The following is an 18,085-nucleotide window of genomic DNA, read 5'->3' as shown; positions in this document are numbered from 1 at the left end:
GCATATCATTTGGATCGGTGCAGGCGATTTTTAATGAGGAATTAGGCTTGAGAAGAGTCAAATCTCGAATAGTTCCAAAAACACTCAATTTTTTCCAAAAAGACCATCGTGTTAACATCTGTGAAACGATGCTTTCGGACTATCAAAACGTAATGAAACGCATCATAACTGGAGATGAGATTTGGCTCTACCCTTACGATCGCGAAACAACCGATCAATCGAGCGAATATCGTGCTAAAGGCAAGCAGAAACTGAAAAAACCACGTCAAAGTCGCCTAAAAATCAAGGTAATGTTGACAGTTTTCTTCGATTATCGTGGAGTGGTGCATTATAAATTCCTTCCGCCGGGCCAAACTGTCAACAAGGAATATTATTTGAGTGTTATGTGGCGTTTACGTGAAGCTATTTACCTCAAAAGGCCAGAATTATGGGCTGACAACTCTTGGTTTTTACACCACTATAATGCATCTTCGCATACCGCATTGGTTATTCGTGATCATTTCGCCAAATATTCAACAACCACCTTACTCTGATTTGGCCCCGTGTGACTTCTGGCTGTTTAGCAAACTCAAAAGACCACTCCAAGGACATCGAATTGACTCAATTGAGGATATAAAAGCTGAATTGATTAAGGCTCTGATGTCCATCACGACGGAGGATTTTTCCAAGTGCAATGATGACTGGAAAAGTCGTTGGCATAGGTGTATTGCAGAGGGAGGGGATTACTTTGAAGGAGATGAAATAGATTTGCAAGAATAAATAAAGACTAAAAATATAAGAAAATTCCTTTCAAGTGATCACAGTAGCATTTTCGATCATTGATCCCGTAAACAATCTCCAGAAAAATTTCGGAAAAATTATGAGGAGGATTTTTCTGCTTAAACTTAATTCGAAACCAAAAAAATATCAATTTTTAAAAAAATTATATATTTTCGTGAACCCGTAGCCAATCTCCAGAAGAGTAAAAGGGGTCTGGCGAAGAGAAAGAGTTTTCTGCTTATTATTATTTTAGACATGAACCTGATAGCAAAACCGTTAAAATTGGTTACCGTGACACCCAAAACCGATACGTATTCCGTTTCGAATATCAAACCAATATCTGAATTCATGACACCTATTACTTTTTTTTTTATCGGTTTCAATTCTGATTCCGGCAACTATCAGATTCCACAACACCCCTGATTATCCCAAAAAAATGTTTCTTATAAAAACAATCCACATTAATTAATATTTAGTCTGGCAACTGAAAATTAACCATTAGAAATAAATATATACAATATTATCGCTCATTCGTTTTTATAACCGTTTTTTATTTCGTCTGTATAAATATTATCAAAAACTTTATTTTATGTGTAAATCACTTTTCATTCACACATATTTAGCGTTTGTATATTTTATTTAATACATACTCATGATTATTTATATGCAATTATGTTTGTATAATGGTTCGCTAGTTGAAAATCGGCAGGAAAGCATTACTGTAGCTTTTTAAGAAACTATGATTCTCATAGTATATGTATGTATGTATATAGAAAATGTAAAAGTGTAGAAAAGAAAACAACTAAGAATTACAATCGCATTTATTGAAACACATTCCATAACAAGGCATTTTTAGCAATATAAAAAGTACACAAAATAATAATATAAAAATAGCGTAAAAGAGAGACATTTCAGAACAAATTAAATATTTTTAAAATATCGTAATGTGAATACAATAAAATTATAACAAATGAGACAAAAAAAAAAAACAAATAATGTTCACAAAAAATAAAAAGAAATTAGAAAGTACACAAGTTTCGAGGAAACATAAAACATACTAATATCTCAAAGAAAAGTAGTAAATAGTAGCTTTCTTAATTTACGTACATACGTATACATAATTTATTGGTTTGACTGGACCTTGTCATGTTCTTCACAAGCAGCAAGCAATTTTTTTTTAGTATCAAAGCTAGATTTTAGCGCCTGCAACATTTGCCAATGCAATAAGTTTACCTGCTCATTTATTTGCTTCGCCAGCAGAAACATTTTCTTCACACACTTTATGATTTTTATTCGCTTAATATAAAATTTACAACGATCTTGTTTTTAAGTTTTTCAGTTATCAAAAATTTCTATATAAATATATATTATTATGTTAATTAGTTATGCTTGTCGCATACTTGTAGTAGTAGTTTGCTTTATGCTTTATGTATATATATTTTTTGTAATTATGTAAGTATATGTATATATATTAAAAATACATTATTAATTTGGCATAAATTTTGTATAAGTAAGCTAATTTTAAAGAGGACGACTCGCAGCATTAGACAGACAGCAGAAACATGAAAATATTCACGTTTGCAGTTTCGATATTTCTTCCGATCTAACCATATACAATGTGAATTTTAGATTTTATAATTTAATATTCTTATATTCAAGTCTCTGCTATAGCTGAACTCCGTGTTTTAGTAGTTTGTAAATTCTTTTTGGTTAGTTATTCTCCTTCCGATTTGTTCAGTGGCGTTATTTTTAAATAGGACTTTTGTGAATGAATAAAAGCAAATAATTGATCAATAAGAATGCACAAAACTTGTTATATTACAATTTGTTTAAAAAAATAAATAAAATTCTTAAAATTTTTGTCAACAAATTTTGTAATTTTAATAATACACCACCAAAAAAACTTGTAGTTTACGTTTATATTTTTTCAAATAAATCTAAATAACGATTGTGTATTGATTTGTATTGAGTCTAGTTAATTTGGTAAGAAATTCTGCGCACACAACATTTGTAGTTCAATTATTCGCCTAATTTTAGTTCAATTTATGCATTTTTGTATTAAGAGTTATTAATTAATCATAATCACTTGCTAAAATTTTAAATTTTCCTTTGCGCATGCGCGTTGTTAACAAGCATGCAGCATTTTCGTAGCAAACATTTGTTTTTAATATGCGCGTGAAGCAACAACTGAGTGTAAATACATAGTTATGTATCTTTATTTTGTTTACTTTGTAAGGTTATTTTACAACGCGAATATTTGTGAGCTAAAAAGGCAGCAACGGCGGGAGAAAAACACATACAAGTGTAAACAACTAATTAAAAAACGTTCACTATATTTATGATAAATGTACAAATAGTGTGGTTAATAGTTATACGTATGTGTGTAAATTGGTTTAAAGTGCGCCATTTGAAGTCAGTCTGAACCATTTTATTAGTTCCACGTAGCCTGAAAGATTTATATTTTATTTTACAATGAATTCAAAAAGTTTTAATTTCATTTAGGCCTATAAGTGCATATTTTTAATTAACAGTTAATTTTAGTTTTGTAGCAGAGAGTGTGTGTAGCTTTTATAAAAAATAAATTGAACTAACTATACGAAATGACTTTGCTGTTCGAAAGCATATAACCATTCGAGGCGTTATTTTGTTTAATTTCGGCACAGCTAAACTAACTGAAAGTGTGCGCACTTAAACAGTGTGTGATTAGTCGTCTACTTAAAGCTCTCTGTTTTACCATTACTGAAAAGAGCTTGCATTATGTATAAATAAAAAAACAATACACGTCAAGTTATAACTACTCTTTTACAATGGTAATTTACAAGTTTTCGTTTTGCTTTATTTTGTGTTGTTTTTTAGTTACAGACAACTTTTAACGATTTTCTAACAAGTTTCCTCTTTTTATATTATTTCTTGTTTTTAATAGTTATTTGCGATTTATTTTTTATGGTCTAACTAAAGCACATTTATACTGATTTTTGATAGGGCGCGCGTGTGTGTGTATGTATGTATTGACAATTTACAAACAATATATGTATATATATAAATTTTTTAATTTTATTTTAAAATGTAATAATGAAAATGTATCTTTCTGGTTTTCATAAAATTAAAAGGTGGAAAAGCTATTTATATATTATTTTAAAAATAAATTAAAAAATCGATAAAATAATATTAATATTAATACAAACGAAACGTATTTTGAATCGATAAAGCGTCGCGCAGCAAGTTTAATTAAAAATAGTTATATATAAATTTTTAATTAAAATTCATCGTCGTTCGCGGCAGTCGGATGACTCTGATCGTTGGCACTGCTATTATCGTTGCTCTCCTTTTGCGCGCCGCCATCCGTGGCCGCTTTGGACGAAGAATTGCCATTGCCGGCAGTGACGGGCGCCGCCGCTGGTCGTGAATCGGTATCGTCGCCTTCTTGTGCGCGCACAGCCGCCTCCAGCGCGCGTATACGATTCTCATGCTTCACAATGATCGCCTTCAATTTGCGTATTTCATCGGTGATATCACGCAGATCCTTTTCCTGCAAACAACAAAAATTTTAAATATTATTTCAGTTTGTTTTCTTGTGTTCGTATTTTGTTTATTTGGTTACTTACACTGACACCGCTCACAAAACCGCACCCGCTCGATGCATTGTTGTTATTCGATGTCGCATGATTACCACCAAGCGCTGCGCTGCTCGCACTCTTCGAGGTGCCCGCTGAGGCCTTGTTGAGGATGTTCGCCTTCTTTGTCACCGACAGCGACTTGCTGGCCGATTGTGAGACATAGCCACCCTGTACAATAGAGACACGATCCTATTTAAGCGTTTTAGCATTACTGTTCCGCTCGCTATGGGAGCGGAGGGTTTGGAAATTAACAAAGAACACAACGAAAACACAACAACGCCGCAAAACGTGCGTGTTAGCGGTGGTGGTGATGATGATGAGATTATCTAAGAAAGTTGTTGAATGTATGTGGATGGTATGGTGCATGCGTTGTGAAAGTTTGCATGAAAACGGATGTTACTTCGTAAGTAAGCTTGCATGCATTGATGTCTGCTTTGAAGGTGATTTAAAAATGTTTCTAATATTTCAAGATGTGGAATGTATGTATGTATGAATTCGAAGCTTTCTTTGATATATAGCATGTATGTATGTATGTATATTTTTGTATTGCATGTTAATGCATGAAATTATTTTTTTTTTATTTTGATGTTAATAATATATTTTCTTAACATCTTTGCTTGCTGGAAGCAACAATTAAAAAATAAATATGCTTAATTTTGCATTTTGTGTAGTTTATGCTGTGAGTGGTGTATAGCGCAGTTTAACTAGCATTGAACAATTGAAACGTTTTAATTCAAACTGTAAACAAGTTCTTTCAAAAATTTCGAAGAAAAAGATAACAAATATTAAGGCTTAAGTTAGTTGTCATTCAAACAAGTCAGTCAGCTGTTGGCAGCCATTGAACAGAACCAAATCGTAAATGCAAAATACCAAACGGACAAAATTTTAAATTGGAATACAGATTTTCAAAATCATAAAAATTATACCGTATAGAGTAACGCACATTGAAATACAGAGATTGTAGCGCTGCCTTAAGCAATAATCTTAGGATATTTTGTCAAATAAAAAAGGTTTCCACACAAGAATTTCACCTCGATCGTTCAGTTTGTATGAAGCGCGGCGGTTCGCTTCTTGAAAACAAGGACGTGTGCAAAATTTCAAATCAGTATCTCAGAAACTGAATAACTAGTTCACGTATCTGCAGACAGACGGACGGACAGAGAGAGAGAGAGAGGGAGATGAGTGGCTAAATAGACTCAGCTTGTCACGCTGATCATTTGTAAATATATGTTAGAAGGTCTCCGACGTTTCCTTTTGGTACAAACTTCGTGGCATACTTAATATACCATGTTCAGGGCATAACAAATTATTAAATTTAGAAAAATTTGGAATTTTTATAAATGAATGAAATGTTTTGGGCTCGTAGTCGACTCAATCCTTGGCATTAACTTTCCATTCGTTTACATCACCGGATATATGTCTATCAAGACATCTTAGTATCAACTAAGTCCATACCGTTTATGTATTCCAATTTTATAATTCACTGACACACTCTACACCCAATACACTTACTTTTAATGAAAATGTCAATGGTTCGGCATCATTTCCCGCAATCCAATCCTCGGCAGTTTGTGCCGCATCTTCGGCTAAGGTATCCGGATACAGATCCTCTTGAAAGAGATCCGATTTACGCGGCACTGTCATCGAGATCACCTGACACAAGCCGTTATTGTTTAGCCGGTAGAATTTAGCTATTTCGCAGGTTGTGACATCGCAGCCACGCTTTGGCATCATGCCAATACCACGTTGGGGATCTGGCGTTTGAAATGTGTTGATGTAATGCACGAACGGTGGCTCGGGCGTTATCTACAGTAGACAAAAAAAAAAATTAATACATTTTTTTGTTTATTGTAATTTGTGCAATTACCTCAAAGTAGCGTATAACTGAATCGCCTTTACCGCATAGGTAAATCAAATTCGTGTCCGCATCGTAAAGTGGGAACATCACACCGTTTGATGTGTCCAACTCCACCATGACGATGGGTTCATTAAGAGCATCAGGTGCGCGCAGCGAATACTGACGTTCCGATGAACGATTGAAACCGGTGGTGAAGATGAGACCATGACGCAGGAAGATGGCACGCGTTGCCTTCGATCCTTCGTGACAAAGTGCTTCGCTTTCTATTTCACCGTTACGTGGATCATAGATACGTATCTTTTTATCCTTACATGTGGTCACCAATTTCGAACCGTCCCAGTTGAAACATGCACTATATACAACATCCGGATGCGAGTCGATGTGAACGAGTATTTCGCCAGTACCCACATTCCAAATGACAACCTATGTGAAGAACAACAGAAAAGTTGTTATGAGTTTGTATTCGTGATAAAGTAGATTCCCAAAAATATTTCCAACAATTGATTAATCGTACAAAATTCTTATTCAAGTAAGCTGCTTAACTAAAAAAAAAAAAAAATCCCTCAATCCAAGTCCGGGTCAAATTTAACCATGTGGTATGGTATTTAGTTATTTATCTGTCATATTCAATTAACCAATATTTATTTTTTAATTACAAAATATTTTTTTTTTCTTCCTAGATTTCAAACAAGCCCAGTCCGGGTCAAATTTGATCTTATGACATTTAATTATTTCTCTGCCATATTCAATTGTATCTTTTTTAATTACAAAATATTTTTTCTTCCTAGATTTCAAACAAAGCCAAACAAGCCCAGTCCGGGTCAAATTTGATCTTATGACATTTAATTATTTCACTGCCATATTCAATGGTATCTTTTTTAATTGCAAAATATTTTTTCTTCCAGAATTTCAATTAGTAACCGTAAAATTAAACTGTTTTGTGTTTTTTTTTTGTGCTCGCAGGTTCTAATTCTAAAATATTTACCGTTTTCTTCTATCAAGTTGAACATCACTATAAAAAAAAAAAACCCACCTAATATTTCTTACATTTTTTTCGTTAAAATTTTATGAAATCAATCTGATTTACACTAACTCTACAAACTTGAGCACAATTATATTCAATTAGCCTCACCTGATTGTCCGAACCCGCCGTCAGCAGCACATTCAATGCTGATGGATGCCAAAGCACAAGACCGACACGACGTTGATGGAACACCAAATCGACAACTGGTTCGGTGAGCGTGCGTGACAGACCGCCATCGGGTATTTGCCAAACCTTAACCACACAATCCTCAGAGCCGGAGGCGATGACATTGTCATTGTGCGGACACCAGGCAATATCTAGAACGGGGCCTTTATGGCCTCCCACCAATGGATGATCGGCAGCTATGCGACCAACCTGCAAACAAAAAAATTAAAAGTTTTATAAGTTAATATAAATAATAGAAAGATCAAGTGTCAAATAATAGAAGTAAAAAATAACATTAAAATTATACATATTTATTTTTATAAAAAAAAAACGAAAGGGAACAGCTGAAAGTATTCTATTTTTGCATATGAGTGTCAAATTAATTACATCGTTACACCCGCGTAAATATGCTTATATTCATATGTACGCATATATGTTTGTAGTTGGCCTGTGTGACGCTATTTCAACCTCATTTCCTAATTTCAGTCCGCACATCGCATATTTCATTTTCATTTACGGTCTTCAAGTGCGCCCCTCTATTTTTGCCCCAACTCTTTTCAATGTTTATTTGTATTTTATGTGGATTTTCACATTTTCAGTGTTTTCATATTTTCGTGAAAAATAAAAATGACATAGTCGTCGAGCCACCGATTGCCACACCAGCACAATTCGCATTCGATATTTATCACCTGCTGTGAAAAACACTCCTTGCCGCACGCAAACTTGCTTGCTCACGTCACATCGGTCCAATATTTGCATATACATATGTACATATATATAATATATATGTATGAAGTATATTTATGCATATACATATATTTCAGGAGCTTGTGCTCGTAAATAATAGCAATGTGCCGTGAAAATGCGTGAAGCAGGTGCTCAGACTCATTCTCTGAGATTTGTAATAGCTCCCAAGCACCGAAACCGAAACACCTGACAGCCGGTCATTAATAGCGTTAAATTGCGAACTAAATACATACACACACATGAACATATGTTTATTTGCATGTCAGTATGTCTGCACTGGTTTATATTTGCTAAATATATTAATTTTTTATGCAGATTTAGAAGCGTTTTATAAATTCAATTACTTTAAAATGCCATAAAATACTTTAACCGATTTGAAAGTACTAACCAAACTAGTTTTTTGTAACATATGTATATGAAAATTCATATAGACGAGAACTGCTAGTTTACATTTTCGCTTTTAATCTTTAACCATTTTAGTAATTCGTTCTATTTTAAATGCGTCTAACTAACTACATAAGGGGTTTTTCCAATTCTGTAGCACTTTTAACAGGTCAAATTGTTATTATTTATAGAGTTTGTTTAAACGTCTTGCTATGGTAAAAATAATGAAGAAATTATGCCAATGAATTTTTACATTTCCAAAGAGGAAGGAGTGGCAGTGAGGCACAGTCCAGATTTTCAGCACTTACGTCATTATTTAGATGAAATTTCACCACTTTTTTTTAATATTCAATTATTCAATGGCTTCAACATTCAATTTTGCGAATATCATAAAAAATAGTAATAAACAGAAACAGCTGATCGCATAAGACAGAAAAAAGCAATAATGAATACTTATATTTCAGTGTTGTGTTGACATGGGAAAATTATAAAAAATCTCCTTTTCTGTATTTAATTTAGAAATTACGGGAAATAAATTAATACCTAAAAAGTACGTAAGCACGTTAAAAATAAAAAAATATTTTTCAACAACACTTGTATCCAAAATCCATCAATCATTAAAACATTTAAAAATAAATTGCGGAAAACGGTGGATTAGCAAGCTTCTAAGTATTAAAGGAAAGTGATGTATATTTAGAGAGATGAATTGACAAGATTTTTTTTCCAAAATGGGTAGATTTTTGTATAATATATTGTATATACATATCTATATTATTATACATATTGTATATCACAATTATTAGTTTCTTATATATTTTTTAAATAAAATATAATATTCTGCACTTGACAATTAACTTAATGCAAGTAGTGCTCATGTGTTATATCTGCAATATGTAACACATGTGTAATTAACAATTTGCTACAGAACAAACAACAACAAGAAAATGTTTTGAGGAAATCCCTTTATTTGGCCAACAATTGCGAGTAATCTAAAAATAAAACTGAGCAAGGAAGGCATAAAAATAAGAAAATCAGAGCAATTTTGTACATATATATAAATAGACGATTGAATCACGTACTGAGAATAAACCATTTCCATCATTTCAGTGACTAGTCGGGATTTAGCTTTTATGTAGATGTTTGCAAAAATCAGAGGTAAAGTAATGATTAAGAAGAGTAATTAACCATCATATACGGAGTAGGGGCTCCGGGGTAAAGCATGACACGGATAAATGATCAATTCAAACGAGGTTAGAGCTCCCAAAGTACAGCCCTTGGCCGAATAAAATACGGGTCAATTCCGGTAACGTAGAACCGGCTGTTGTGGAAAATGCGCCCTTGCGCAGCTTTGTTCTGGAAACTGTAGGAGGTTAAACTCCCATTTATCCAGAGTCGACCCTTAACCCTATTAAAGTACATTAAATTCTGAAAATATATATGCATTTAATTAATTGCTATTGTAGTTCTGATATGAAAAAAAAAAATAATAAACCGTTAGAAGTTCATTGCTTTAGAAGAAACTTTAATTGCTACCGATTCTTACATCATTCTAGGCTTATTTGTTAGAAAACCAGCAAATTGTCTGCATGGTTGGTACATCTCTCTATATGCGAATGTTTGGTTGAGTGCTGAGAGACGCAACGTTGATGAAAAACTAAAATTAAACATTTATTTTTAAATAATACTTCACCATGTTCGCAACTCACGCACACACACACTAGTTAGGTGTTTCGGTGGCAGCATAAACTTTTATTTATTTTTTGAATATTTGAGCACATTATTTCACTAATCAGTGAAGAATAATAAAACAACGGTGTTTTAAAAAAATTAAAAATCTTTAATTTGAAGCTGATGGGTTTTCTTTTTTTATACCCTGAACCGCGTATATTAAGGTTGTAACCCCTAGAAGGAAATCCCGCAGACCCTATAAAATAAATATGTAAATAATGGGTTATCCAAGTAGAGGTATTTTTTTTTCCAATAGCCTCTTTTGACAGATCACGCGTGAGTCGTGTCAAGCTGTCATGTTATTTTTGTTCAGTATTGTTTGGCATTTCATCGTCGAAAGACTTATTTACGTTTAAAGCTTCGCTCAACCTACGGCCAACATAGTCGGCCTATTGAGTGTAATATTCACAACACCAACACCCATCTTGAGACCAAGCATTAATTATTGGAAAATATTCGTCCGAATAGACCACGTCCAGCACGCAGTGAACAAAAAAAGCAGCCGTAGCTGAGAGTAAATAACAAGACCGCGGAGAGTCTTCGCAGCAACTCGGACCGTGGTAGGGAACGACTTGGCGCATTTTACGTCCAGATCTTAAATTGAAAGCGTACAAAATACAGCTTGTACAAGTAATGAAGTCGCTCGACCTCCCCAAGCCATATCACTTCGCTCTATGAGCTCTTGAAAAGTTCCAAGAAAATCCGACGTTTCCGAGCAAAATTTTATTCAGCGATGAAGTCTATTTCTGTCTCAACGGTAAACAAGAAAAATTTTCGCATTTGGGACGAAGACCAACGTGAAGGGATTCAAGAGCTGCCATTTCATTCAGAAAAATAACGCTTTGTTGCGGTTTGAGGGCCGGTGTAATCATCGGTTCATATTTCTTCAAATGCCGGTGCAAACGTAACCGTCAATGGCGGCCGTTATCGCGCCATGATAACCGACCATTTAATGCCAGAAAATGAAGCGCAAGATCTAGGCGACATTTGGTTTCAAGAAGATTGCTCCACTTCCTACAGAACGCATTAATCAATTGATTTATTAAGAGAACTTCGGTGAGCAGATACTTTCACGTTTTGGGCCGGTCGATTGGCCACCAATATCACACCGTTAGACTTTTTCCTATGGAAATATGTAAAGCCTAAAGTCTATGCGGTCAATCTCGCTTCGATTCAAGTCTTGGAGTAAAAAATCACGCGTGTCATTCACCAGTTACTACTCGAAATGCTTCAACGAGTCTTCGAAAATTGGAAAAGATTACTTAGATCGGGATACTATAGCATATAGCTGTCATATAAACTGAACAATCAAAATCCTCATCTTGTAACAAAACTTTTGTACTTGTGAAGGGTACTATGGCATCGGTGCAAATGCGTTTTTTCTTGTTTATTTAAGGAATATTACACAACAGAAACATTTGGGAAGTGAAACAGTTTTTTTCATTTTCAATTTTTGAATATAGTACTGCAATTTAGCAATACAGCAAACAAATGCTGACACATTTTAATTATGAAATTTATAGCTAAAAAAAACTTTCCCAAAATTGAATTTATTAGCGCTTGAAAGAAGTGGCTGCAGCATGCCAAATGTACACCAGCAGCCACGCAACACCCCCCACGCCGCCGCATGCTGTGTGTGCAGCAGCGCAAACGTCGCTAATTTAAATTAGAATTTTTGCGCGCGTTACCTCAATTATTGGTCAATTGCCAAAATCTATCGTAGTCGTATGCTATTTTTAAGCGATATATTCATTCTAAATGAAAAATCACTTTCGAATACGTTTACGAAATTCTGCTACAAACACACACACACACACGCTTGTATGTATTTATTGTATTCGTGCCATTTCCTCATTCACCGCACTTTCCCTTCTACATGCAGCACACGCAGCAACAGATATAGAAGATAATGTTTTTTGTTTTTGAACAGATTTAGAAAGTAAAACTTTTTGGAAGATTTTTGTTTTTGGCCTACGTTTGGCCTTACGTTGCGCACAGCAGTAGGGGTGTACGCCCACATCCAACGCTTCACCAAAAACGCAACGCAACGGCGCGAGCAACTAACGACCAGTGGTCAGTTGGCTGCTAGTCTTTTGTTGTTTCGGTGCCACTGCTGTTCGGCGTTGGCTGGCGATGGTCTGCGCTGTGTTGCTCGCATTCAAATAACCAACGCGAGCCATTTGTAGATTTTCGTGTAATTTCGCATTCATTTTGCACCCGATTCGCGTTCACATTAGTTCGCAGTTGTGTTTCGCATTACTTTCACATGATTTTAAATTTAAATTAATTTTATTTTCTCATTTTACTGCAATAACCCTATGCCTCCGCAATTCTAATTCATGCCACGATATTTTTATTTGCTTATGCAAATCATAAATTTATTATAAATACAAACTGGGCTAAATTTAGTTCCTTTTCCCTACACGCGCTGTCATGCATACATTCCCACAAACATATGTATGTAGATCGGTGTGTGCGCATGTTTGTGCATGCATGCACCTTCTTAAGACTTCACCTACCGTTAAGACACACAAAGAGCGAAATTTTTATTTTAACCTTAACCTTATTTGGAAACGGCTTCAGCAGTCCAATTAGAGAGAAAATACATTTATTTAAAGTGTGCATGTGTGCAAGTGTGTATGTATGAAAATATGGTGTGTGCATGTATAAAATGCTTTGCATTGGAAATATTTAAAAATAGCTTTATTTATATAATAAAGACGTTGAAGATCATTTGAATTTTGTTTTTGATCTCACACATTTATTTATTGTACGAGTTGAAGGACGAAGTTTTCTTTGAGTTTGTGTGTGTGTTTGTTGTTTACACAATTTTGTAAAATGCTGAAAATATGTTGGCGTTGGAAGGCTCGCGGTCTATTTATCATGATCAGCAATTAGTAGAAGAAACTATTTAAAACTGCGCGAAGAAATTATCAACGGAAGCAATTATAAATATATTTACATACAAATATATACAAACATATATATAAAAACATACATAAGTATATGTATATATGCGTTTTATAAGTATGCATATATATATGTACATGCATACATATGTATAAGTTATCATGCGCACTTCCTTGAGCTTTCTTGACGCAAATGTCTTGGCTTTGGCGGTGACTGTTAGAAAGAATAGTAAAAATTTCCACTTTCAATTGAAATATTATAATTAAATATTCTGTGTATGCTTAACTAATTAACTACATGTAACTCGTATCCAATCCTTATCAAATCGCTGCCAGAATTGGATTTATCCCACAAACACTGTACTCTAAATTCTTTATTCCTGTAAAGGTACATTCGATGCCATTAAGTATGGAACTCGATTTCTTTTGCATGGCCATCACGGGCACGCCTGCAGAAATCCAGATACTGAACTCAATTGTCGACGGTTTTCAGGTATAAATCGGTCGATACTGCTGCAATTTCACGTTCATTATTCGTACGAAGTTCATGAATCGTCGCTGCCTTGTTGGCATAGGCCACAGACTTGATGTAGCCTCACAGGAAATATGCGGGCAATTGACTGGGTCATTTCGTGAGATATATGTAAACGTTCACCAAACTTGGTTTTCAGTAAATCGATTGTGACATTCGCTGTGTGGCGCCGTCCTGTTGGAACCACATATTGTCCAAGTCCAATTCGGGCCCAAAATATTCGGTAATCATTGAGCGGTAAGCGTATGTAGCCTACTACACCTTCAAACGAATACCTAACAGGAACTGGTGCCTTAAACCAAATATAGTCATATGGATGTATGGTCCGGTGGCCAGCATTAAAGAAACAATAATATCCTGTCCGAACGAGGCGCTTAATATGCTCCAGTATCAACTGCCAAAGCTGAGTTCACACGAAACGTAGTAGCAAGTTCGGCCTTCAGGATACAGGAATTAGGAAGTTGGAACAGGAAAGAATATGACATTGCGCCGCCCTGAACCAGTTATATTTCAATGCTCACTTTCGGGTGAGCATGCCCTCTAGAGGTTAATGGAGAAAAGGATTAGAAGGGGAGGAAGATACTATCTCTATCTATAAGGACGGATCCAAAATGGACAGCGGAGTAGGAGCATGAGTATACTTCAATGAATTAGACATCTCTGCTTTTATCTGTCTACAGAACTCAGCCAGTATATTCCAAGAAGAAGTACACAGTATAGAGAAGGCCTGTATAATTATTAGGGTGATTCAAAAAAATTTTTCTTTTCGTTTGGTACTCGGAAAAATAGGTTCCTAGACACCTCTAAGAAAACTTATACTATGAGTTTCAACATTCATAATAATTATTTTTCATTGAGTTATAAAATTCATAAGAAATAAAAAAATTTCCCAAAAATAATCAAACTTCAACCGTTAATATCTTTTAAACGGTTGGGTTTACGAAAAAATCGTGGAGACCTTTTTTGTAGAGCATTCAATTTCCTACAAAATCTAAGGAACAAGATATTTTTTCAAGTAGTTGGAAGCGAGATATAAATTTTTCTATCTGATAATAAGAAAAAATAGAAAACTGTATGTAGGAGGACCTTCCCGTTACAATTAAGAACTCATGCTTGGAGAGGCTTTCTTAGAGGTGTCTAACACCCTAATAATTATATTAAATAACCACGGGAGGACACGGAAAGTAACCATATACACGGATAGTCAGGCAGCACTGGTAGCCTTGTCGCCGCCAAGAATTAATTCTAAAGTAATAATCAATTGCAGGTAAGCTTTAAGCTCACAGGCAAGAACACTCCACTTATGCATAATTTGGGTTCCCAGTCATAGGAACATTTTCGGAAACGAAATGGCAGACAAGTTGGCAAAGCTAGAAACCTCTTTAGACGAATCAGAGGCGGAGCTTAATATCCCGTGTACAAATAGCTCAGAGCAGATGGAAATCGAAAACATCATACAATATAACAAAGCAGATATGACCCAAGTATGACAAAAATTGAGCCAATGACTTATTAGATCCAGAAATAGTATATACAGACTTACAGCTACTACAAGGTGGCTTCCAAAGTAAACAGTACTTTTTGAATCTAACACATCCTGGTGGCGCTATCTAAATGTAGACTGGTGCGTTAGAATTTTGTTTTAAAATTGTTAAAACTTTTACCGAAACGTTTCAATTGATGAAACAAGTTTACGGCGATGATTGCCTATGCCGTAGTAGAGTGCACGAGTGGTTTCAACGCTTTCAAAATAGTCGTGAGGACATAAATGACGATCAACATGTGGGCCAATCAAAATCCGTGATCACCGGAAATTTCATCGAAACTGTGAAATTTCAGCTGAAATTATTATTGAAATTCAAGGAAATGGAATTGAATATCTCCAAAACATCGATTTATCGCATTTTGATCGAACATTTGGGTTTACGAAAGGCGTGTGCACGGTTTGTTCAGCACAAATTGACTGACGACCAAAAATTGCTCAGAATCCAACATTCGAAGGACGCTTGTGACTGATTATTTGACCAAAAATCACATCTTAACCATTATAGACTGCCCGTATTCATCTGATATCGCACCGTGCGATTTCTTCCTTTTCGGAAAAATGCATTTGCCCGTGAAAGGAAAGCGTTATGCAGACTTAGAGGCCATTCAAAAGGCTTGCACCGGCATACTGGCGGCCATACCGGCCAACGAGCTAAATCACTCGTTCGACATGCTTTTGGACCGTGCAAAAAGCTGTATTGAAGCAGAAGGACACTATTTTGAAGAAAATAAATTGGTTTTGCCAAAGTAACTAAAAGGTTCTAATTGCGCCCATGTGGGCAGCACTTTTATCGACCTACCTTACCTATTTTTTCAATGATTTATAACATTTTTTAATAAAAACAAAATTAAGGTGATACAATAATTTAAAAATATTTTAAATAATAAACAAGACAATTTGGCTGAGAATATATTGGGTTGGTTTTGTTTTCAAAAATATTCAAAAATCTTTTTTTATTTAATTTAAAAATTTAATAAAAATAGTAACAACATAATGAATAGATTTAAATAAAATCGAAAAAGATATTGCTGCCACCTGACAAGACGACCGTCAAACAGTGTAGTGTAATGAACGTATTTGTGATAAAAAAATAGTTTTCTTTTCTGCATGACGCACGTAGTCCAACCCAAACGTCATTTCACCCACACAATTTCCGAACGTTTCTTTTCACTATTTTCTACACCATTTTAATTATTTTATAGAAATCGCCAGTAAGTCTATTCTAAATTCTTTAAACGTGCGTTAACGCAAAACTCAAATAATATCTTATATGTACAGGCATGTATGTATGTGTATGTATGCTTACTTACCTTATTGTGTGGCAGTACAATGAATGCTCCGCCGCCAGCGGACTCTACAATGATCGCCAAGAATTTCGGATTCACCGCACAGAATGTGGAGTCCCAACTGCTTTTTGAGACGCGTATATTGTCGTAGCATTGCTCACGTTTCAGTGCCTGACCGTAGACGTGACGAAATTTCGAACTTCGTACAACGCGAAATGACATTTTTGTTTTTGGTTGCTCTTAGTTTACTGCTCCTCTACAGTCGCTACTGCTACTATGAGTACTACTACTATGTATGCTTACTGTAGTAGTTGTTGTTGCTGTTTTAGTGGTATTTTACCGCTTTTACTTAGGATTACTAATTATTTCTTATTTATTTTTATTTTTTTTGTAACAAAAATTTAATCTTTTTTTAATTCACCTATTTTGTTTTTATTTTGCTTTGTATTCGCGTTTTGCTGAGTTAGTAGTTGGCAACTTTGTTGTTTTTTTGTTTCAGTTCTAACGGAAATGTTTGGATTTCGAATCGGTGTTAGTCGTCGTCGTGGTTGTTAACTTGGTTTATTTATTTGTAAATTCTCGATTCTTGACGCTTGACGATTGATGTTGCTCGATTTGTTAGTTTCGTGCTTTTATTGTTGCTATTGTACAGTGGACCAATAAAGTTTACATACACCTAGTTCTATTAAATTTCGACACGTTTATTTGTTTCAAAATTAATAAATTTTGTGGTTTTTTTCTATCCATTTCAAGATACGTATATTTAACATTAAATATAGCATATCAAAATATTTTTTTTTTTTACACAAATAAAAAAAATTTAAGTTAAAGCTTAAAATGAGCATAATTTATATCAAAAAAGTTTACGTACACTTATGATTGTTTATATAAATCAAAAATAATTACAATACTTTTAACGGGTTTTGGCCTACATTTTGTTGCTATTAGTGTCCCTAGACATCGTTGTATGCTCCCCACTCAATTTCTAGTATTATTTCCGGATATTTTGACCCATTAAGTCCATGATCCAGCTTTTTGGCCTTATTTTGATGAAATTCGATGTTTTCGAATACGGTTTTCCAAAAAGTTCCAGATATTTTGAATAGGATTAATGTCTAGCGATTGCGGGACCTATGGAGTTATTTTTATTTCCATAACAACCATTCACGTACAAGATAAGTTGTGTGTTTTGGGTCGTTATCCTGTTGGAAATTGGTTTTGCTGCTATTAACAGCCGATTTAAGCACACTTAAAATTTAAATCTTTTTCTTAAAATGCTCAGATACATATGCTTATACATTTTGGAAATGTACACAAAAAAATAAATCCCCAAACAGTAAGGAATTTGTTGAAGAGTGCTGGTTATCATAGACGAGTCGCGCGTCGTAAGCCATACATATATAAGGTTAATAAAAAGAAAATGTCGGCGTTTGCTAAACAATATTTAAACAAACCGTATTGGTTTTAGGAAAACATTGTGTTCACCGACGATTCAAAATTTAATAAATTTGGTTCGAATAGATCACGAAA

General features: G+C 34.6%; 1 protein-coding gene across 3 annotated transcripts; it reads right to left on the bottom strand.

The window, feature by feature from the left end:
- Positions 1 to 3,874: 3,874 nt before the first annotated feature.
- LOC120770846 (coronin-1C-A) lies at positions 3,875 to 17,198 on the bottom strand. Of its 3 annotated transcripts, XM_040098447.1 has the most exons (7): positions 16,977 to 17,198; positions 16,580 to 16,913; positions 7,367 to 7,633; positions 6,244 to 6,657; positions 5,889 to 6,182; positions 4,365 to 4,565; positions 3,875 to 4,288 (listed from the first exon to the last, which is right to left on the bottom strand). In XM_040098447.1, exons 2-7 carry the CDS (start codon positions 16,775 to 16,777, stop codon positions 4,016 to 4,018), a joined length of 1,647 nt encoding a protein of 548 aa, XP_039954381.1. In that variant the 5' UTR covers positions 16,778 to 16,913; positions 16,977 to 17,198; the 3' UTR covers positions 3,875 to 4,015. The 3 variants fall into 3 exon arrangements, with proteins under 3 accessions (XP_039954381.1, XP_039954380.1, XP_039954382.1); XM_040098446.1 differs by lacking the exon at positions 16,977 to 17,198 and having other exon boundaries at positions 16,580 to 16,950; XM_040098448.1 differs by lacking the exon at positions 16,977 to 17,198 and having other exon boundaries at positions 4,365 to 4,544; positions 16,580 to 16,949.
- Positions 17,199 to 18,085: the final 887 nt, after the last annotated feature.

Source organism: Bactrocera tryoni, chromosome 3, assembly GCF_016617805.1.
Source record: "Bactrocera tryoni isolate S06 chromosome 3, CSIRO_BtryS06_freeze2, whole genome shotgun sequence".
Taxonomy (NCBI): Eukaryota; Metazoa; Arthropoda; class Insecta; order Diptera; family Tephritidae; genus Bactrocera; species Bactrocera tryoni.
Note: the sequence above shows the minus strand (reverse complement) of the source record. Positions and strands in the feature narration are given on the sequence as shown.